Raw genomic sequence first — 22,048 nt, 5'->3', positions numbered from 1 at the left:
AAAACAATGACATCAACACAAGGAATCCCAAAAAGCCTGCTAATGTAGTTTGACGAGTTAGCATCAGCTGAGAAAAAAGAACTGGTTTCTTTTATTAATTGAAGCCTTAAACTTCAGTGCGAAACTTCAGTCCGCTGGACTGAAGCTTCTGCTTGTAGTGCTCATCACACTGTTCGTTCTGGGCCACAGTGAAATGATCCTTCCAGTCACCAACTTTCCCTTTTAAAAAGGCAGAGAGATCAATTCAGATCCAGCAGGAAAAGCACTCACGGCCATCATAATCGTTCTCTACCTTTTCTCATGAATGGAGACACCTTCAGATTCATTAAAGGGGCATTGGTAAAGTTGGTCAGTTTATTTTTTTTCATGTTGTCAAATTTCACAGCAGTCATGATGCTTTCTTTCTCCTTGGCCGAGGGAGACATGCCAAGGAAGCTGCATAGCTTGTCGAGCTCACGTTCCAGGTTCTGCACATGTGGGAGACTGGGTCAGGCAAGTATCAAAAGATTTTCTGTTTAATTCATATCGTGCATCACACACTCAGAGATGATGTAAACCACCTTGTTGGAGCCAAAAAAAGTGTTTTGTTTATTTTATTTTGATTATTTAAAAAGAGTTGAACAAATTGTCTGAAGACATGTCAATCAATCTGTAATGGTAGGTGGTACCATGGTTGCCATGGATACATTAATACAGGCTTGTCCAAACCCAGTCCTCGCCTATCTGGCATGTTTTGGAGGTTTCTGTCCTCCTACCACACCCGATTCAAATGATCAGCTCATCAGCTCAGCGGAAGCAAACCTCATCATTTGAATCAGCTGCATTGGATGATGGAAACATCAAAAACATGCAGGATAGGTGGCCCTTGAGGACCGGGTTTGGACATGCCTGCTTTAATAGGTACCGGTTGGTGATTGCACTCGGGTGCGTCAGGGCAAGACGCCGAACAGTTTTCGACCGTGCCGTGGTCATATTGGTGGACTTTCAGTTTGGTTTGTTCCTGGAATTATGTTTTCTCAGTACTCAGTATATTGATGTCAAAAAGTGCTGCTCACCAAAATGGATCATATGAATCTTGATGAAAACAAACGGATTGGCATATCCAACGGTAATTCAAGAGACTACTGAAATAGTTTGATCTATGCTCGCGTCCAACTAAAGCGTACCCGATTGCCCTGCTGTTCAGCCTACAGGCAAAGGCTGTGCGCACCTATAATACGTGACGGTCCGCAACCATCGGTCCCTGTCGACAACTAAATTGTCAAGCGTTGATATATATATCTCCTGCTCTCCCTTTGTGTCTACCTAACAGCGTGTGGGAGTTGTATTCTACTCCTGCCCCCGATTTGTATCTACTCCTGCGATTATTGGTTGATGGTCACACTGGGAGCCTATCCAGTGTCTTGTAGGAGTGCCCGTCTCCCTCACGAAACTCTCATTAAATGCTACTTTGCGGGTTTTCACTTATCTCAGGGAGGTTCCGGACCCCATTAACCACAAACAATCAAGGATTACTGTATATGCTTATGACATTAGTTATCTTGCTTGGCCTTCGTTTTTCGCTTTAGGACAGAGGTCGGCAACCCGCGGCTCTCGAGCCGCATGCGGCTCTTTGGCGCCGTCCTAGTGGCTCCTTGTAGCTTTTTCAAAAATGTTTGAAAATGGAATAAGTTGGGGGAGAGAAATATATTTTTTGTTTTAATAGGGTTTCTGTAGGAGTACAAGCATGACAGAAACATTCGTAACGTTTTCCAATGCTATAAAAATGTGTAGAATGAATATTACAGATCAACATGTCTGTAAACGAAATTTTACGTCATAGGCCAGGAAAGTGGCTGTTGTCAACAAACCGGTGTCTGCAATGGGCCATGCATCCCCGAGGGAAAAGGAGAAAAAGAACTGAGGATTCAACATTTCTTGGACCGAATCATTTGTATTCATTGTCAATGCAGAAGTACTACCAGAATGTTTGCTCTGTAGCGAGAAGTTGTCAATAAGAAAAAGAGCAATGTGGAACGCCATTTTCCGCAAAGGCATGCTACTTTCGCAGCCGAGTGCTCAGTTGGGAATGAGAGAAAAAGTGCGATTGCATTACTTCTGAAGAAATTAAAGGAGCGCAAAAATAGATTTAAGAAGTGGATTGCATCTCCAAATTCCACTACTGCTGCAAGTTTTGTTGCAACTCGGGAAATAATAAAACATGGTAAACCGTTCACAGATGGTGACTACATGGAGTCCATCAATTTCTCATAGCCCTGAAATTAAATCCACACAATGACCCAGAGACCAGAAACCTCAGGTGGATATATTGTGTGACTCAAAATGTAGTTACGTGTTTGCATAATAAAGATGCTGGATGAAGCAACGTCAACTCTTCCAGCCCAACTTATAAAAAGCGTATTTGACACTCGAGAGGGGTTTGGTTGGTCACAGCTATTTCAGTGGACACACCCACAGCACCGGAAAACTGAGGTATCACCTGATTTTGTTGTTTTTTTCATGATTTTAAAGCCTTATTTTATATACTTCTTTTTTTTTTTAATCATTCATATTTGGCAAAATTACAAGGCATATTTTCACTTTACAGGGACTTTCAGTGTACAATTAAACCCAGTGCTTTGAAAAACAAAAAATAAAAGTTGTGTGAACTCAAAATTTCCAGGAAAAAAACTGCTGTTACAATGTGCAAGAAACAACTTGTTAACTATTCACCTCACTCAGATCCTCATAGAAAATAAAGTGTAGATTTGGATACGTCTGCTTCTTCTCCCACCAGCCAACCACATGCTCATGCCAAGCTCCATATGCCACTGAAGCCACAGAAGAGCGCATTCATTGTGGAGAGAAGGATGGAAAAGTCTTTTTGACAAAAATTCCACTCTGTTTACGCTTTAATCTCACTTTTCCCCTCCATGAATCTTTGCAGGAAGCTATTCCAGTCTCCTGGTGCTGGATGAATGCTGTTCATGTGGCTGAAGTGGAAATGGGACACTGCCACATCCTTAGGGTTACGAGCCACGTAGATTACCTGCACCAAAACGAAGCTACAACTGTGCCAACGCATCTCTGCATTAAATGCTTCACATACCAAAGTCGTGTACAGAACAGACATGACCCACTTATTACCTTACAGTTATTATTCCAAAATGTCTGCGGTACAAGCTGGACTGGCAGATGAGTTTTAATTAGACGAGGAGTGACGTTGAGCTGGTCAGCCAGATCTTTTCCTTAATGAAGAGGAGAGCAAACGAGTGACAGCTTAAAGCGCCCGGAACTTCGTGTGATGTAACAATGAAAAGCAATTACAGCGTGTCATCTATCTATGACACATTTGAGAAATTTTTTTCAACCTTTGGGATGACCAGGGATGCAGAGCTCCAGAAATGGTACTCTGATATACAGAGGGAGAGACGTCTCTTTCTCTGGATGCGTGTTTCCAAAGTACAGGCGATCCAGGAGGTAGCAGACCCATGTGGTTCCTAAGATCATTAAAACAGACAATAAGATCTTTTGCAAGGAAAGAAAACTTGCTTTATTGAGCAATGAATTTAAGATAATTTTATGTTCATATTCATATCCGGAACGGTACCTGATTTAGGATAGGTGGCTATGACAATGTCATCTGGTTTTGCCTCAAACTTGTTTACATTTTCCCAGTTGTCAGTAAAGAATTTTGTCATGGAGACCCCATGGAAGTCAAACAGTTTTGGTCGAGGTGGTGCGTCCATCTCTTCTTCTAAATGCAAAATAAATACATTTCACTTCTCAATTCTTGCGGGAACAGCTTACAACAGTATTTGCCAACCCCTGTAAAGATCATCTGATTATGTGAATTCATCAAATTTATCAATCAATCCATCCATCCACTGTCTACCGCTTCACCCGAGGTCAGGTCGCGAGGACAGCAGCTTGAGCGGACAAGACCACACTTCACTCTCCCCAGCCACTTTGTCCGGCTCCTCTGGGAGGATCCCCAAGTCTTCCCAGGCCAGCTGAGGGACATTTTCTCCCCAAAGTGTCCTGGGTCTTCCCGGGTACAAACCCAGAGACCGTCACAAGGGAGGCCTCCAAGGAGGCATCCTGACCAGATGGCCTCGCCAAGAGGTGACATTCTATTCCCCAAGAGCGAGCTTCTGCAGCCGGGAGTGGTTCTGCCAAGGTCCTCACCCTTGGCCACCACCATCTTTGACCCACATCGTCACTTCGAGCTGTGCCTGGCCAGGCCCCATTGGTACAGGCCCACGTTTGGGCATGGAAAAACTGGATCCAAAATTTGATTCATAATTTCATCATAAGGGGTCTATGAGCCGTGCTCAGTCTGGTCCCTCACCTAAGACCTTTCTGTCATAGCTGACCCTGCCAGAGGCATAAGCCCCAGACAATTTAGCTCCTAGCATCACTGGGGCACACAAACCCATCCACCACAGTTTTAATTTAAGTGTTTCCCGTTTCATTTTCCTGCGAATATTTTATTAAGGATGAATTATTCCTCTTTGCTCATTACCAGTGATAGGTAATGACATGCTGAACAAGTAAATTCCATTTTATTTAATGGAAGAAGGTATAACTACTTTTGCCATACCGGGTTTTTCGTATTTAGTTTTTAGTTTAGTTATTAGTTTAGCAACACTAGGCAAAGTAGATCTAACATACTGCACTTTACATCACTATGGATAAGAATCTAGTTTTTAGGATTGTCTCGTCTTGCGCACCTGCACTTTGTTATTGTACATGCAAAACGCAGAGGATAGTGAGAAACGCAATCTTGATTCCTTTGTATGTTAAGCACATGTGAAGAAATTGAAAATAAGCTTGACTTTGACTTTGAAACTAACCTGTTTTGTCACCCATCCATCCATCTTCTCATGTCCTCGCATTCTGTAAATTCCTGTTATTGCTGCAGCTGTTGTGAAAGCTTTAATAAAGTTGAAGGTTTACATACCTAAGTGAAATTGTGTGAGGTATTTAACCCTCTGTTGCTATTCATCCAACAAAATAATAGCTTTGTGTTCTGATAAATAGGCCCGGATTGCAATGAGCACATACATTTGAGAATAAATTACAATGAGATTATGTGTTAAAACATAAATACCTATACATTTCATGACATTTTTGTTTAGGGGTCCATCCAGCCATCCATCCATCCATTTTCTATAGCCCCTTGTCCTCACAAGGATGGCAGGCTTGCTGGTGCCTATCCTCGCTGACTATGGGCAGGAGGCGGGGGACACCCTGAATTGGTTGCACATGTAACATGTGTGGTTTAACTTAGTAAAGGCTGACAGTCTGTAAGGCTGCCAAAATGCCTACAGCAAGATCATAAAGGAGGAATTCCAAGTGGTACAGTTCTACGAGATTCGCTTATATGATCAAACAATACACTTGTGAAATAATACACAAATACAGTAACTGGATTAAACCTAATAGTCTGATTTATACCATCACACTTTTGTGGTTAAGTTTATCCCTGGTACTCTTGTTTTTGGATGTAATTGTTCACATAGGCTCTCAAATGATCACAGAAACCTGGGATTTTGTAACATTCTATCATGTATAGCAAGTACAGTTTATTAGATAGATTTTCCCTGGAACCTATATTTACAGTACCTATATCCCAAACTGACCAGATACTGATAAGCAATGTTTAGAATTTCAATGGAACATACCCAATATACTATAGTCTAAAGTCATGAAAAGCAAAACTGAGTTGGAATATTGAGGTAAAACACGAAAAAATATTTAACATTTCCTTTTCAGCAATGTAAAAAGCCAATGTAAAGAATAGCATATGGAATGACTTACTGAGCTATAGATCCTCCAGGGTGTACATGCAAAGTAGAAGTGCTCTTAAGCAAGCAAGAGCATGTTGTACTCATTAGTTTTGTGACGTCATATGCTTTTCCATGATAGGATGTCATGCAAGCTAGTTGCTGCAAAATGGTTAAAGTTACCTTGGATAAATTAATGGCAGAATTTTGATCAAAGTAAAGAAACAGAACAATCATAAATACAGGTATGCAATTTTCATGCAAAAAAAAATGTTGTCAACAACAACAAGTGACTGAACCTTTAAGTATTTATTAATGCCTCGGGGTGTGGGGTGAGGAGGGGGGTAATTACTTTTGTATCTAAAACATTCAGTTACTTTAGTACAAAAGTAATCAGTAACTTTAGTGCTTAGATCATTTAGTAACTGCTATCTTTACACCTTCTTTTAACCCAGTCCTTCTCAAATAGTGGAGCAGGCCCCCCTGGCTGGCGCGAGAAAATGACCCCAGGGAAAATCATTTGTTTTTGCCATGTAAAGTGTAATTGTGATAAAATAAAGATTGCCTTCTTTTTTTCAGACACTTTGATGTCCTTAGTTATTTTTTTCAGTTTTAGACTAACCGGTAACCTGTATAAATGCTGTAAAAAATAGTTGATTGTAGTTAACTATTGCATACTAATGCAGTTTTAGGTATACTTATACAACTTTTATATATAATGGCATTTAGGGTGGGGGGGGTGGGGGGGGCAAAATGTTTTCTTTTTCCTAGGGCAGGCTTTGGAAACTATAATTGAGAAGCACTACTTTAGCCAAACATTTGACAAAACATCCGAAACAAATAACTACATAAGGATAGAAAATAGGGATTTTATGAGTTATTAAGTGAAATTTGTCCCCTGTAATATTGTACTTTGTTTACACATAAAAGACAATTTAACATTGGGATTTATATTGACGAAGCCCAATAACTTTACTGAGCAGGTAAAATGGCTTGTGACGGTTTTGATGACATGAGAGCGCCCAGGAAAGTCCTGGAAGGCCCTTGCACATTCTGCCCGTGCAGCGTAAAAACACACCCACATTATCCGAGCAGCCGTACCTGTTCTTACTTCAGGTTTTACCAGGGAAAATCATTTGTTTTTGCCATGTGAAGTGTAATTGTGATAAAATAAAGATTGCCATCTTTTTTTTCAGACACTTGATGTCATTAGTTATTTTTTTCAGTTTTAGACTAACCGGTAACCTGTATAAATGCTGTAAAAAAATAGTTGACTGTAGTTAACTATTGCATACTAATGCAGTTTTAGGTATACTTATACAACTTTTATAGATAATGGCATTTATGGTAGGTGTGACGGGGGGGGCAAAATGTTTTCTCTTTCCTAGGGCGGGCTTTGGAAAATATGATTGAGAAGTACTACTTTAGCCAAACATTTGACAAAACGTCCGAAACCAATAACTACACAAGGATAGAAGATAGGGATTTTATGAGTTATTAAGTGAAATTTGTCCCCTGTAATATTGTACTTTGTTTACACATATCTGACAATTTAACATTTGGATTTATATCGACGACGCCTAATAACTTTACCGAGCAGGTAAAAGGGCTTGTGACGGTTTTGATGACATGAGCACGCCCAGGAAAGTTCTGGAAGGCCCTTGCACTTTCCTCCAGCAACCATTCTGCCCGTGCAGCATAAAAACACACCCACATTATCCGAGCAGCCGTACCTGTTCTTACTTCAGGTTTTACCAGGGAAAATCATTTGTTTTTGCCATGTGAAGTGTAATTGTGATAAAATAAAGATTGCCATCTTTTCTTTCAGACACTTGATGGCTTTAGTTATTTTTTTCAGTTTTAGACTAACCGGTAACCTGTATAAATGCTGTAAAAAAATAGTTGACTGCAGTTAACTATTGCATACTAATGCAGTTTTAGGTATACATGACAAAGTGGCAACTTGCCAATACAAGAGTAGGTTTTCAGTGAACATGACAAATAAATTACCCACAATTACTTCATGGCAAGGCCTTCGCTTTCACCTTCACATACTAGTTTGTATAGAAATGAACCACATACATTGGATAAATTCATATCACACGCTGTGTAAAGGCTGCTTTGTTGGGGTATTTACATTCTTCTACTAACTTAAGTTTCTAAATGTGTACATCTACTTTTGAGTTTCATGACTTTGTAAAACTACAGTTATGTGCATACGTCTAGACTGCTATTTTCTTTGTTATTGTTTTGTGGCGGTTGGCTTTAGAATGACGTCATGAAGGGGACATGGCAACCTTACATTGCAAGGCGCTGTTTCAGTCAATGAGTTGGGTCACTTCCTTGTTACAAATCTCACTAACAAAAAGCCTCATTTCTTGGAATATTTAAAATACCATGATAGAGGTCCTTTAACTCCTCCTGCTGCACGCATAAACAAAATCTTGCACTTAAAAAAAAATCATGATATTCTGCACTACATTATTAGCACCATTGTCTCTTTTTGATGTTTATTGCTATTTATTGCTCAATTATGGAATGTAGTCTGCTGCTCAGGGAAGGGAACAGAATAAGAATTTCATCGTATGGCACAACTATACACATGACATTAAATCTTGAATCTTGAAACATTCCCTTAAATCGCCACTTGATTAGCTTGAAAATTGACACTTATATAATAGGTATATGTCACAGTCTACCTGTCCATCTTCCTCACCAACCTGTCAGTCCAATTGCCAGGTGCAACGAATTACCGGCCCAGTATAAAAGTTTGTCTCTTCTTGCCAGTCCCAGCCAGACCGTCTTGCTTTGCATGCCAAGCCTTTTTACATGTATTCTTTTTTTGCCTGTCCACCTTCTGATCCTGCCTGCCCCTGACTACACACATATCTGCCATTCTGTTCTGCCTGCCTATTTTCTGATTAGTGATAGGTTTGGCAACACCAATGCATTGGCAGAGTGGCAAGTGTCGAGCCCATTGAGCGAAAACCTGTGTTGCAGCGTGTAACGCTTAAAAAAAATAAATAAATAAAGATAAAGCTGCTTTTATGTAACTGACGCAGTCACTGTCTCGCTCAATCAGTACCTGTGACTGAGGACCCAAACTTCAAAGGGAAGCGCACCGGTCAGCGGGTACGTCTTGTTTAATGAATGACAAATTTTGCAGTTCTTCTCTTTAAGTTAGTAGCTAGGGAACTTGAAAGAGAGTAGCTAGGGAACTCGAAAGAAAAGAAAGGATTCCAGCTTGGGGGACCATTCTGATGTAAATTGGCATGAAATGTTTGAGTTGGCATTTATTTTTGCTTTAGTTTGGTTGGCTGTGACTTCAGATAGTAAGTAGTAAGTAGTTGATAGAATAACTACTTTATTACTGAATACATGTATCTTTACTTTGGCTTAAAAAACAATGATTCTGTAGTCAAATTACTGGATTTTTTTTTGTGTAAAAAATGTGCATAGGAAATCATTTTTTAAAAGAAATTTATGCTGTAAAGACAAGTATCCTACATAAGAGACATCCATTCACAATCATGACACTTTCGCTCAGATTTTTACAATGACACGTTCATATAGTTTATTAACTATAAATTTCAAAGATATTTTAAACCTGGATTAAAACAGAAATAAAACAAGATACTATACAATACAAGCATTAATAATATTGTTTATAGGTCGGGTGAAATGTAAGTACAGTGAGATCCATCAGGTGTCCCATTTAGGTGACACAATGGGTGCCAACAGAGTATCAATACAGTTTCCTCACGTGTCGATACACATGACGCACTTTCATTAACCAATCACTAGTTCTGACCATACCTGACTTTGACAATCCGAACGCCTATTGTCCTGATCTGACAGCCTGGATTCTGACGTTGCCTGTCTTTGACAACCCAAATGCCTGCTGCCTCGGTAAGAAGATCTGCTCTGCCTGCCCCAATTGGACAATCTGCCTCTCCAGCCTCCGAGCTGAAGCCATTCACAGTTGCCCCCTGACCGAGCTTCTCTGTCATCAAATGAACCAATTGTTCAGCACTCTTACCTGTCTCTCACCTGCTCTTGGTTCCACTTCTGTGAGTGTGATAGATTTGCAGGTAAAAATGAAGTTTACGTTAAATTTCTACCCAAATAAAACTCAGAAGTGATTCAAGATAGGGTTTTTGTCGGCTTCTAATAAATTCTGCAACACCCCAAAATTGGGAGGAGTCAATGTGAATCCAGACAACATTACTGAAGACAGAAGGCAAGCAAAGTAAAGTTTCATGACTTGTTTTATCACCTTCACATACCATCTAATACAGTGGGCAATTGCCACCAGCATTCCTTGTACTTGCCCACTCATGAGTAGGAGTATGGCGACTCAGTGCACCTCTCAAGTGTTCCTGGCCATTCCTTTGGAGGTTGACTTGACTGATTGGGTTGAACTGGGCAACAGCAAAATTGTTCACATAGAATTTTGGGGACAATCGATCCCTGTATTTTTACAATATTATTCATTTATGTAAAATAGTTTTGAATGGCCAAATATTGTCTGGTACCTTCAAGTAACAGGACTTATGGCTCTTTAAAGGGAGCCCTTCCTTCACACACCGTTCACTAAAATGAACTGTTCAAAAGAGTGGCTTATTTGTGGCTTAATTGGGGCCAGATTTTTTTAATTAAAAAAAAAAAAACTCTTTTTAAAATGGGAAATGTCTTCATTTTGGGCATATTATTTAAGACATGTGTTACTGCAGTAGTGTACACATATTTACTTAAATCTTAAATTCTTACACCTTATTCAGTAAGTGAACAATTACTCCCTTTCAATCCTTTGAAATCAAGTTAAAGTCAAATCTGTACATGATCAAACAATGAGATTTTACACTTGAAATACCATTTTATTATAAAAAAAAAAAAATCTAGGTAAGAGATTTCCAACGATCTGGTGAAGGTTTTTGCTCCTCTGACTTGGAGGATCAAGAACACCCTGTGTGTTTAATGAATGAGACCGACCGACTGGCACGTCCAGCTGTGAATAACAAGCGGGAGTTGAGTCGGGCGAACTCACTTTTTAAGTGTCTTGCAGGTCACTATAAGGTCTTCTATAAGACACGCGATTGGCTCCCAGCGTGACCATCAACCAATGAGGGTAACACGGTGGAGGAGCGGTTAGCCAGCCACGGATGGACGGACGGACGGACGGACGGACGGATGGATTGATGGATGGATGGATGGATGGATGGATGGATAGATAGATAGATAGATAGATAGATAGATAGATAGATAGATAGATAGATAGATAGATAGATAGATAGATAGATAGATAGATAGATAGATAGATAGATAGATAGATAGATAGATAGATAGATAGATAGATGTTGCTGCTGTTTTTGATTGATTAAATGATTGATTTTTTTAATTGAACATATATATAACAAACACAATAAAATAAAATGTGAACACAAACAAAAACACAAAAGGAAGCAAATAAGAGAATTGTCAGCATATGAACAGTTCAATGAAATTTGCTGTATATGTTCAAAAGGAAGTAAGAAGAAATTTAGAATTTATCTGGTCCTACTCCTTGGATTATATTTACCAATATATTAATATATTGTTTCACATCACAAAAACATTCACATAAATAAGTTAATGTAGTTCATTCATGCAGTTATATTTCCATATGACTATATATGCTAATATTGTATATATATATATATATATATATATATATATATATATATATATATATATATATATATATATATATATATATATATATATATATATATATATATATATATATATATATATATATATATATATATATATGGAAGATGCACAAACATATATACATAAATACTAACACAAACATATCATATATCATATTTTTCACAGGTAACAATTTTTTACACAAGATCTGACTGCTGTATATGTTCAAAAGGAAGTAGGAAGAAGTTTAGAATGTATCTGGTCCTACTCCTTGGATTATATTTACCGATATATTAATATATTGTTCACAAAAACATTCACATAAATAAATAAGTTAATGTAGTTCATTCATGCAATTGTATTTCCATATGACTATAAATGCTAATATTGTATGTGTATAAATATATGGAAGATGCATAAACATATATACATAAATACTAACACAAACATATCATATATCATATTTTTCACATGTAACATTTTTTTACACAAGATCTGACTGTTCATTCATAATCTTTCTATCAATCGTTTTCTAGGGTTAGACAAATCAGCATGTATTCTTCGTTTAGATGGTAAAATCAAAGCATTTTAACTTTTTTTCTTTTTTAATATAATTTAAAAAAGGTTCAAATAATTTTTACTCCCTTTCCTTTGCGGGGGTAGTAAGTCTATCACTATGAATTATGTTTGAGTGCATTTTTATGTGCATTGCTCTTCATTACTCATGGTTTCTTATATATACTGCATGCTTTAACTCAAGCAGAGTTTGACATGTATTGGCATGTTTTGCTATACTGTATCTCCGGAGTAGTCAACTCCCGTTAGCGCTACAATACCTTTGTCAGTACAGTACTGTACTGTGATGGGAAGACGCATCCTGATTTTTTTTTTTTTTTTTTGCCTCTGTGGCGGACATGACGTCATTAAAGGAAAGGTTGGGGGTCGGGTTCTACACAACAAAGATGGCGGCGCCCGTGAAGCACCCAGCTAAAGACTCACACGTGGGGAAAAGGATAAAGGTAATAGATTGTCAGGACGACAGCATAAAAAGGGGGAAAAAAAACGATATTTGTGAAGAAGAGACAAAAGCATCTGTGACATTGAACCACTTTATGAACGCGTGCCAACATAGTCTTTCTCAGTATAGCATAAAGATCTTTGCTACCGAACTTACCCGTACCTATGTCTTCTCTTTGGCAGCCTTCATCTCGTTACTGGCACGAGAAAAAGGATGAAAAAGACGGTGGAAAACAGGTTGCTGATCCACAGCAGCAAAAGCGTGGAACAATGTCTGCAAAAAAGAGGAAGAAGCAAAACAATGATGGAGAAGAAAAGTACCTTCCATCTAGGGTAATAAAAATGTCAATACTTCCTTCACATTTACAATTAGAGCAGTGGTGTGCAAAAACAAAAAAGAAACAACAACCACTTGAACAGCTACCCCGAACGCCTGCTTCACTTTTATCTGACCCAATTTTTGGCACCCCAATAGAAACAGGATGTTTTCCCAGGACCTGCGTCTGTTCCAGAAGCCAAGCTACAGAAGTTCACAAGGAAGGGGAAAATTGAAAAGCGGGTCAGCAATTTGAGATTTCTGTTCATTATATCGATTCATCGGTTGGAAATAGCATGTATTGTACTTTTGTTTTAGGCCGTCAAGAGTTATCCAAAGCTGAAGGAAGCTATTTGTCGTTCAGAGGAAGCCTCAGAAATGGCTCGAAAACAAGCTGCGCGGTTTGACCTTCTCCTCCCTGAGGAAGCGGGGTAAATTCTTCATGGCTCAAAGAGATTGGTTAAAAATGCCACATTGCTATAACCTCATTTGATGACTTCTTCAGGTTTCTTGAAGGAGACGAAGATGAAGACACATGTACAATTTCACAGCAGGATATTGCAGAGGCTGTTGATATAACGTCTGGGACCAAGGTGAGCAGTATTATCTTGTGTAGTTGTGTTGGCCAGTAGTTAACAATTGTAAATGTGGAAAATGGAGCCACACCAATGAATCTAGAGCTATTTTTTTTAAAGATCAATTTAAAATTATTTTTGATAACCACAATCATTTACAGGCCTAAAGTTAACCAAACCAACAGAATTTCAGGATTGTTATATTAAATATTCTCATTTTTTTTTCTATTCTATGAACGTGAATTGACATTGTGTTAAACACTGTGTATCAGATATTATTTACATACATTTTACTTTAGAGACCAATGATCAAACCAGTAACTGAAGTTTTACTGATTTACGTTTCTGCACTTTCAATAAAAAGTTCTGTTTTTTTAATAAAGAGATAGAATGAAAACATTTAAACTCTGATTCTTTGTTCAGTCATCAAAATAATTGAGGCACTAAAATAATCATTGTTTGCAGCTCAAAAGGAAATTTAGTTTACCATGTTGTAATTTGCAAATACCATTCTGTTTTGCCATGGCAATTATCCCTGTTAACATTGAAATGGTTGTAAATAAATGGAAACTGGCTTTATTGTTTCATGCTATGTTTTTCCTTGACATTGTCCTCAGTATTTTGACCTGAATCTGTCACAATTTGGACCGTACCAACTGGATTACAGCAAGACTGGACGGTCAGTGACCCTCTTTCTAATCTCAGTTTTGATAGGGCAACAGTCTCAGTTCATGATCAAAAATCCTTTTCAGGCTAGCGCAATGTCATTATCATCATCAACATCTGTACCATGTCACTTTTGTCACTTCCTGTCAGAAGCTACTCATTTAATTAGTAAAGAAAATTCTGTTTAATTTCATTTACAGGGCTAATTTCATTTACAGGACAGGGGATCAATGACACTGGGGAACACTGGAAAACAAACTAAAAAATGTTTGTGCTGATTGAAACTAAAATTGGTATTTTGTTTCCAAAATGACTGTATTTACATAAATGTTGCTGGTCCACATCTTACCTCCAATTAAGCAAAATTCCACTGAAATTCCACACTCAGAAGAACTGATTACAATTGCATTCATGGTATACGTGGCAAGTGGTTTGGCCTGTCACAATTGAGACAGTGCATTGAGAGGTGTGTGCAGCTCCCAAAGTCAGTAGTACTAATAATTTCTGCTATCAGAAAGCTAGCACAGTAGGAATTAAGAGGAATTGTGCTGGCTTTGCTCTCAAACTTGTAACTATGGGCATGCCATAAGTTCTTTTTTGTTTTATGCTTTTTTTTTCCTCCATTTTTCAAAGCTCGTAACGAGGCGAGACACAAATCCCACAAAACGAGATGTCTCGTGATTGCGTTAATGTGGTGAGATTTTTTTCAGAGTATATAATATAAAATAATCCCTAATAAAATGTTTCCATTTCTCAAAATGTTTTTGTTTCACTTTTGTTTTACCGTTTTTGTCTTATCTACCAACATTTTGGCACAGGTGATTTTAAAATACCGGTAATTGAAGCATCCTCTATTGCTCCTTTATGGCTGCAAAAGTGTCTTTTTGATACGATTTTGTTTTAATTGGTGAAAAAAATATATAAACAAGCTGTCAGACCTAAAAAAATCGTGTTCTCGAGTGGAATAATTTTGTTTCTCGTCACTAATATGTGAATATTTTTTTCTGGTGCTTATTTTTCCCGTCAATGTTTTGATTCAGTCACTTGCTGCTCGGTGGACGGAGAGGACATGTCGCTTGTGTTGACTGGCAATCAAAACAGCTGATGTGTGAGATAAATGTGATGGAGTCCATCAATGATGTCCGGTAAGCCTTCCACAGATACACACACAGCAAAACAGGGGATGGGTTGATACCACTTTTTCAACGAGTCCCGAACTTTGTGGTTTTACAACTACAGAGTAAACATTCTTGACAATGGCAATAGTGTATTCCCTCGTTTTTTTTGTTTTTGTTTTTGTTTTTTTTTTGGGGGGGGGTGCAAAATGTAAATTTCACAAAGTCGTTGTTTTACATCATCTTTCTGTGTACATTGCTGCATTGTTTAGAATGTTGTTTACTGCGACTTTGATGCTATTTGTTAGCTTCTCGTCTGTTTTTGATAACAGACGTCCATTACCAGCGAGAATAATGATGTTCTTATCAGTGCATCCTTTCCATTTGTTATTTTTCATTTTGTGATCCATTCAAACATAAATGTGCAAATTTCAGATGGCTTCACACTGAAACCATGTTTGCTGTGGCTCAGAAAAAGTGGCTGTACATCTACGACTCCAATGGAATTGAGCTGCACTGCATCCGCAAGTTCAACGATGTCCTTCGCATGCAGTTTCTGCCCTACCACTTTTTGTTGGCCACTGCTGTAAGTTGCCCTCTCCCACGACCTTAGTATGTGTGGTTTACTTGACTCACAAGTCAAGAACAAACAATAAAATGGCAGATTAAACAGACATTGAAATGATTGTTGGCTGGCTTATGTTATTTTCACGTTACGATGTGGAATACATTGGGCCCCCGGTTTACGAGATTCATCCATTCCGCGGTGGGGCTGGTAAAGTGAATTTGCCATTTGACGGGCAATCCAAACCTATATTATTTTGCTAATGCATGTAAAACCCCAGGTAAAAACATCAAAATTGTTTATACATCTTAAAAAGTGGCATCAAAATAGTATAGTAAGTGCTACGTATATATAATATACATGTATACAATTAAAAAACCTTATAAAAAATGTGTGTGTGTGTGTGTGTGTGTGTGTGTGTGTGTGTGTGTGTATTTATATACACTATATATATATTTTTTTATTTTTTTAAGTGTCACTCGCCATGACTTTACGGGACGGCTGCTGGGTCTGAAGCATATCCCCCACGATCAACAAGGGGGTCAACTGTATTTTGAAATGCAGGTTCGAAATGCTGTTGAGTTGTGTGCTTAATTTCTCTTGTTTTAGAGCATGACGGGGTTCCTCCAATACCTTGATGTATCCGTGGGAAAAGAGGTTACCGCCATCTGTACCAAAAAGGGCCGCCTCGATGTAATGTGCCAGAACCCCTACAACGCTGTCATCCATCTTGGCCACTCCAACGGCACAGTCACCCTCTGGTCGCCCAGTCAAAAAGAGCCTCTCGTCAAGATGCTCTGTCACAAGGGAGGAGTGCGATCTATCGCCGTGGACAAAACAGGAACGTAAGTAAAAACTGAAGATGATAAATGGTTGATGATTCTGTACATACTAGTATAGTGTAGAGGCCAACCCTGACCATAAAAAGGATGGATCCACCACGAATTGGCAGCACCCCAAAATGTTGTTTCCGGGCCAATTGATGCAACCAGACAGCGACAAATCAATACTTATGTTTAAGAAAAAAATACATTGCGTTAGTTCTGCAGCAAGTAATGTCAGATAGGTTAAAAACATCAACAAATAAGTTCATTTGTAAATATACAAGAGGAAAAATGTATTTTGGTGTTGAAATGATCGGTCGTAAGCAGTAACCTTGGGCGAGTTTGAAAATATGCCCCTAGCCCGCACCGCTAAATTCTTGTTAGGAAAACAAGAGCATGATCGAAGTTTGCCATCCAAAAGTTCAATGTGGACCAAAAGCAAAGTGCCGGTGCAGTACAGTCGTGGCCTAAAAGTTTTGAGTTTTGACATAAAAATTCATTTTCACCAAACCTACTGCCTCATTTTAGATCTACTGCAGAATGTTATGAAATGTTATCGGATGAATTGAAATTTATTGCAAAGTCCCGACTTGCCACACACCTTCCCGTTGCAATTCAGCCCTGACATAAAAGGACCAGCTGACATCATGTCAGCAAAAGATTGTTCAGAGAAAGAAAGGTGAGGGCCACTATCTGTCTTGTGTCATGCCAATGGTAAAAGTTCTCTAAGACTAGTCATTTGTGAGATTGCGTCTAAGCCAAGGGACTAGGCTCACTCACAGTTTGCCTAAAAACACAACAATGAATCAAGAATGGTACCACAACATCCCCATGTGAGAAACTCCTCCCAACCCCCCACAAACAATTTGGTGACGAAAATTCCCTTTTCCGGCATGATGGAGGACCTTGCCATAAGGCAAAAGTGATAAATAACTACAGAGAGAGAAAATCATTGACATTTTGGGGCCATGGCCAGGAGACACATCAGACTTATAATCCTAATAAAAACTTGTGCTCAATCCTCAAACGGTGGGAAGACAAACAAAGACCAACACATTCTGACAAACTCCAAGCCTTGATGATGCACTAATGGGCTGCCATCAGTCAAGATGTGACCCAGAAGTTGATTGCCAAGAATGCCAAGACGAATGGCAGAGATCTTGATCGGAAATTAGAAGTGCCTCTCTTCTGACAGTGATGAAAAATAAGTGTAATACAGTGTTCCCTGTTTTTTTTTTTTTTTTTTTTTGATGGATAATGGGGACCTGAAAACCCCCGCGATGAATTATTTCGGCGAAGTAGGATTTGTCTCCTGAAGAACATTGTACATACATAAATAGAGTGTGTTAAATACACAGGGGATTCTTTCCAGAGCTGAGGTTGCCAGGGAGTGCGGCCGTCGCTTATCAACCAAGCTGGAGCCTGTAATCGTTCGTGCAACTGCAAAACACAAACGCGCCACTTGTACTCCGCCACGCACGCCTTTCACACCCTCCCTCCCATGAATGTCCACACACACACAGTTCGGCTGTACCAAATATGAAGAGGATCGAGTTGTTGCCCCTGTAAGCTTCTTCCGGGCCAAAAAGCCCTTCCAAACGCCATGAATTTGTCCATGTTGAATGACGAGCAGTGGTTTTGTTTTAAGCAAAAGCGCTTTTAATTTGCAATTGAACAGCACTATCACCAACTGTTAGGCTGAGTGTGACTGTGTAATTGCAGTACATCGGGCACACGCTGCTTTAAGGCAGTTAAGTAACGTGTTCTAAACTCTGTATAGGACTGTCAACGTATATTTTTGAAAAAAAAAAAGCCCTGAAGCCACAAATAGTGAGGCGTGGAGTGGCGAGGAAACATTGTACTTTTAATTTGTAAGCCGCACGCGTTACCCATTTCACTATTGATTTTTCTTCTGGGGGTAAAAAAAAAAAAAGGCATATATTACTTGTGGATAAGTCTAGGATACTCGGAACATTTGTTTAAAAATTCCCACTTAGATTAGGTTACAGGCCCTGAGACACACACAGACACAAAAAGTACTGTAGGCGATGACCACTAGAGACCACTATTTTCATGTTGATCTGTTTTGGCAGATATATGGTGACATCAGGCATGGACAAAAAGCTAAAGGTGTTTGACGTCAGAAACTTCCAGCCCCTCAAATCTTACTTCCTCCCTGCTGGAGCTTCTTGTCTGTCACTAAGCCAGCGGGGCCTGCTGTCTGCAGCCACGGGGGACGTTGTCCAGGTCAGTCCCCTCATCTTGGGTGAACTAGATTTTATTTAGTCATATGCAGGAGTCAACACAATAACGGTCTGATTTACTAATGTTTTGCCCATGCAAAAACGGGAAACCTCATCAACTGAGTGAGTGCTAATTTAGCACCCTTTATGGAATGTATTAAACCTGAGACAAATTTCCTTGGCTGGTTGCCTCTGCTACGTAGCATGTCATCAAACTAGCGCGAAGTTGGGGCCAGCCTATTGTGAGTAAAAATGAGGCGGTGGGCAGAACTTCTGCTTTTGTAACAATTACATATCATCGAGGGCTGGGCGATATGGCAAAAAAATAGAATCTCGATAGCCCTTCCTGTCACTCTGGACCCTTTTATTACAGTAGTAGTAGTAGTAGTGGTAGAAGTAAAAAATCTGCAAATTAAAAAACAAACCGTTGGCAAAATGCTTATTTTGTGGAAGTTTTAGAATTTAGTCAGAAATAGATAAACAATCTGGAAATCAGAATGTCTTGTATTAAGGGTTCCTGTATTTGAAGCTTCAAAGACATGAATCTCAAGAGAACGTTCGGGTGTTCTGTTAGAGAGTGTGAAGGGACATGTAAAAGTGAAGATTCTTATTCAGTCATTGGGAGTAAACACCTACAAGATGAAAACCAAACACACAAAAGAAACAGTTCTTTGTTCAACGTGCTTATCGGTATTTGAAGTTGAAGAAATTTACAACCCAAAGGGAGGCAAAACCATAAAGAATCAAAGTGGGTTTCTTGAACTGGGGTGGACTTAGACGTTTTTGTAAAATCCATCCAATTTTAAGTAAAAAAAAAAAAAAAAGGGGGCGGGGGGTCGCCTTGTACACTGAGAAATATTGTGTTTTTTGTTGTTGTTTTTTTTTTTTTTTTAGACTTTATAGCATTAAATCTGTACAAACTGTACTGCAAAGCATATTTGTGATTTGTTTGTCTTTTTCCGGCAATGTAAACATTCATGGCAGGTATACAGGGATGTGTGGAGCTCTCCGGTGAGCAAGCCCTACATGGCCCACAGAGCCCGGGCCGCAGCATGCGAGCTACGCTTTTGCCCCTTCGAAGATGTGCTCGGGGTTGGCCATGGACAAGGCTTCACCAGCATGCTCGTACCAGGTCTGACCGGATTTGGCTGGATAACACTGGTGCCTTCTGATACGTGTTTGTGCCGTGATTGTGCACCAAACACAGTGTGAATGTAGCCATAAACACCTGAATCGAAACGAAAAGGTCTAATCCGAATGGGATTTCATTCGGGATTGCGGGAGTTATGTATTCCTTTTGCCAATCCAAATGCGAATCATGTGAACGGTTCGGTCGGCCTAGCCTAGCTGCGCTTGGTGCGTGCTTGCTTCGTCACGATGCAAATGCATCGTGGCATCAGCATATATGCGCATTAAAATGATGCCGTCGTAGCTCCTCTGCAATGAGAACTTCATTTGATGAAAATGTTGCTAATTAAAAGTGTTGAACATTTTGACAAATCACTCGATAGATGTCGACGTGTCACACAGTGATTTAATTGACGAAACAAGCTTGTAAATGGCAAATCGAAATAGATCAGGTCACATGCAAACAAATGCCCAGAAATCTGGAATCATCTCCGTCGGAAAGTCGAAAATGTCTCCCGTCTATTGTATTACTCTACGTACAATGGAATGTTACTCTGACATTTGTTATTCTAAAATATTGACTGCTTAAAGGCTTATAACAAAGCAACACAGATGCTTGTTTTTTACGCGTGTCAATGATCGTCTGTGCTGCTTGTTAGCATTAAGCTAAGTGGGCTTGCCTCAAGTAAAGTTCTGGTTGTCTTTATTTTTGTTCAGTTTGACTGAAACTGCGACCAGGAGAGGATAAAGTGCTTGCAGATGTAGTTGTTGTGTTTTTTTTTTTTTTTTTTAAATCGATCCCAATACAATTCACTAACTGCTCTTGGTGATGAATTGAGTTCATTTAGTTGCTACCATAAGACGCATGCATCCTAAACATTTAAACTAGGACAAATGAAGGGTCATTCGTCAAACTTGTGTCGGAGCAGTAGGTTCTCAAGGCACCTTTGTACTGGCATATTCAAAAGGCGGTAGGTGAAAAGAAAACTTTGCACGGTCCGTGCTTTGACCTTTAATTTTCATTCCCAGGAGCGGGTGAGCCAAATTTTGACGCCCTGGACTCAAATCCATACCGCAGTGCCAAGCAGAGGCAAGAATGGGAGGTTAAAGCCCTGCTGGAGAAGATCCAGCCAGATCTTATCAGTCTGGACCCCACTCAGCTGGGGAAGGTTGATCTTGCCACCTTCGAGCAAAGGCACCAAGACAGAGTGCAAGCCCTGGTCAGTGTTAAATGCTAGTCGTCAAGGCTCAACGTTTCAAGATACTCTGCTAAATATTGGTGCAAACCTTTTGTCTTGTTAGGGCTTTGATCCTCTTGCCAAAGAAAGGTTTGTCCCCAAGTATAAGAAAAAAGGTCGCAGCTCAGCAGGCAATGTGGAAAGGCGGAAGAGACAAGTGGCCAACATTGACAAGAGGGTAAGTGATTTTGTCAAAACCTGCCTGCAGTCAAACGTTTGTATTTTTGTCGTTACATCTACTCGGGTTCACCAAGTTATCGTTTCACCATTCAGGATCTAATAGTGAAAAGTATGGAAGACAAAATGAAGCTGAAGCAGGAAAGGACAGCAAAGGAAAAGAAGAAAGCAGCCATCACAAGCCAAAAATCAGCTCTGGACAGGTTCCAAAAATAAAAGATCTACTAACCCACTGTGACACTGAGAAGCACCCTGCGTGTATGGACAAAACAACCCCACGCCCTAATCCTGGACGAAAGAAAGTACGCCTGAATGGTGTTTATTTTGTAATCCGTGGTACATGCCGTGGCGGGGCTGCTTGTTTTTGGCCCAACCTCTGCACTGGATATTATCAACTGATGCCCGGGATTGACTCGTGTGACCAATTCAATAGAAATACAATGTAAAAGGGCTATAAATTTGCTTAGAATTTGAAATAAAGGTACCCACATCTCGTCGCAGATCACATTTGTTTTTATTTATTTATTTTTTTTTTTATAGCTGTGGACCTTTTTTTCTGCAGTTGAAATCTCAACAGTCATAAAAAAAAGCAAAAAGAAAAAAGCCCCCCCCAAAAATACAAATTTATATGGCTCAAAGCCAGCCAGGTCAGGTCAGCCAGGTCAACCAACATTATCTCCAAAACGTTTTGATGTTTATTTCCTGGTGCTGGTTAAAGATTACAC

General features: G+C 39.4%; 2 protein-coding genes across 2 annotated transcripts; one reads left to right on the top strand and one right to left on the bottom strand.

The window, feature by feature from the left end:
- Positions 1-55: 55 nt before the first annotated feature.
- LOC148426997 (cytosolic sulfotransferase 3-like) lies at positions 56-12,863 on the bottom strand. The gene is made up of 8 exons (XM_088408082.1): positions 12,634-12,863; positions 3,590-3,736; positions 3,351-3,479; positions 3,127-3,227; positions 2,902-3,028; positions 2,713-2,810; positions 293-467; positions 56-219 (listed from the first exon to the last, which is right to left on the bottom strand). The coding sequence occupies exons 2-8, from the start codon at positions 3,726-3,728 to the stop codon at positions 107-109; spliced, it is 882 nt and encodes a 293-aa protein (XP_088264208.1). The 5' UTR covers positions 3,729-3,736; positions 12,634-12,863; the 3' UTR covers positions 56-106.
- Positions 12,407-21,823, top strand: wdr46 (WD repeat domain 46). Its single transcript, XM_088408081.1, has 14 exons — positions 12,407-12,478; positions 12,660-12,809; positions 12,952-13,035; positions 13,111-13,223; positions 13,298-13,385; positions 13,985-14,046; positions 15,074-15,178; positions 15,584-15,734; positions 16,323-16,558; positions 18,631-18,784; positions 19,765-19,912; positions 20,938-21,128; positions 21,211-21,324; positions 21,420-21,823. Exons 1-14 carry the CDS (start codon positions 12,422-12,424, stop codon positions 21,537-21,539), a joined length of 1,773 nt encoding a protein of 590 aa, XP_088264207.1. The 5' UTR covers positions 12,407-12,421; the 3' UTR covers positions 21,540-21,823.
- Positions 21,824-22,048: the final 225 nt, after the last annotated feature.

This window comes from Hippichthys cyanospilos, chromosome 2, assembly GCF_059441005.1.
Source record: "Hippichthys cyanospilos isolate Australia breed blue-spotted pipefish chromosome 2, RoL_Hcya_1.0, whole genome shotgun sequence".
Lineage (NCBI taxonomy): Eukaryota > Metazoa > Chordata > Actinopteri > Syngnathiformes > Syngnathidae > Hippichthys > Hippichthys cyanospilos.
Note: the sequence above shows the minus strand (reverse complement) of the source record. Positions and strands in the feature narration are given on the sequence as shown.

What these genes read in the sequence shown, in the direction of transcription:
- wdr46 (XM_088408081.1), top strand. Translation starts at nt 12,422, where the DNA reads ATGGCGGCGCCCGTGAAGCACCCAGCTAAAGACTCACACGTGGGGAAA. An exon ending in ATATAACGTCTGGGACCAAG is followed by an intron (nt 13,386 to 13,984) that starts GTGAGCAGTATT and finishes CATTGTCCTCAG; the next exon opens with TATTTTGACCTGAATCTGTC. An exon ending in AAGACAGAGTGCAAGCCCTG is followed by an intron (nt 21,129 to 21,210) that starts GTCAGTGTTAAA and finishes TTGTCTTGTTAG; the next exon opens with GGCTTTGATCCTCTTGCCAA.
- LOC148426997 (XM_088408082.1), bottom strand. Translation starts at nt 3,728, where the DNA reads ATGGACGCACCACCTCGACCAAAACTGTTTGACTTCCATGGGGTCTCC. An exon ending in AAGATTCATGGAGGGGAAAA is followed by an intron (nt 2,811 to 2,901) that starts GTGAGATTAAAG and finishes CTGTGGCTTCAG; the next exon opens with TGGCATATGGAGCTTGGCAT. An exon ending in TCTATGAGGATCTGAGTGAG is followed by an intron (nt 468 to 2,712) that starts GTGAATAGTTAA and finishes CCACATGTGCAG; the next exon opens with AACCTGGAACGTGAGCTCGA.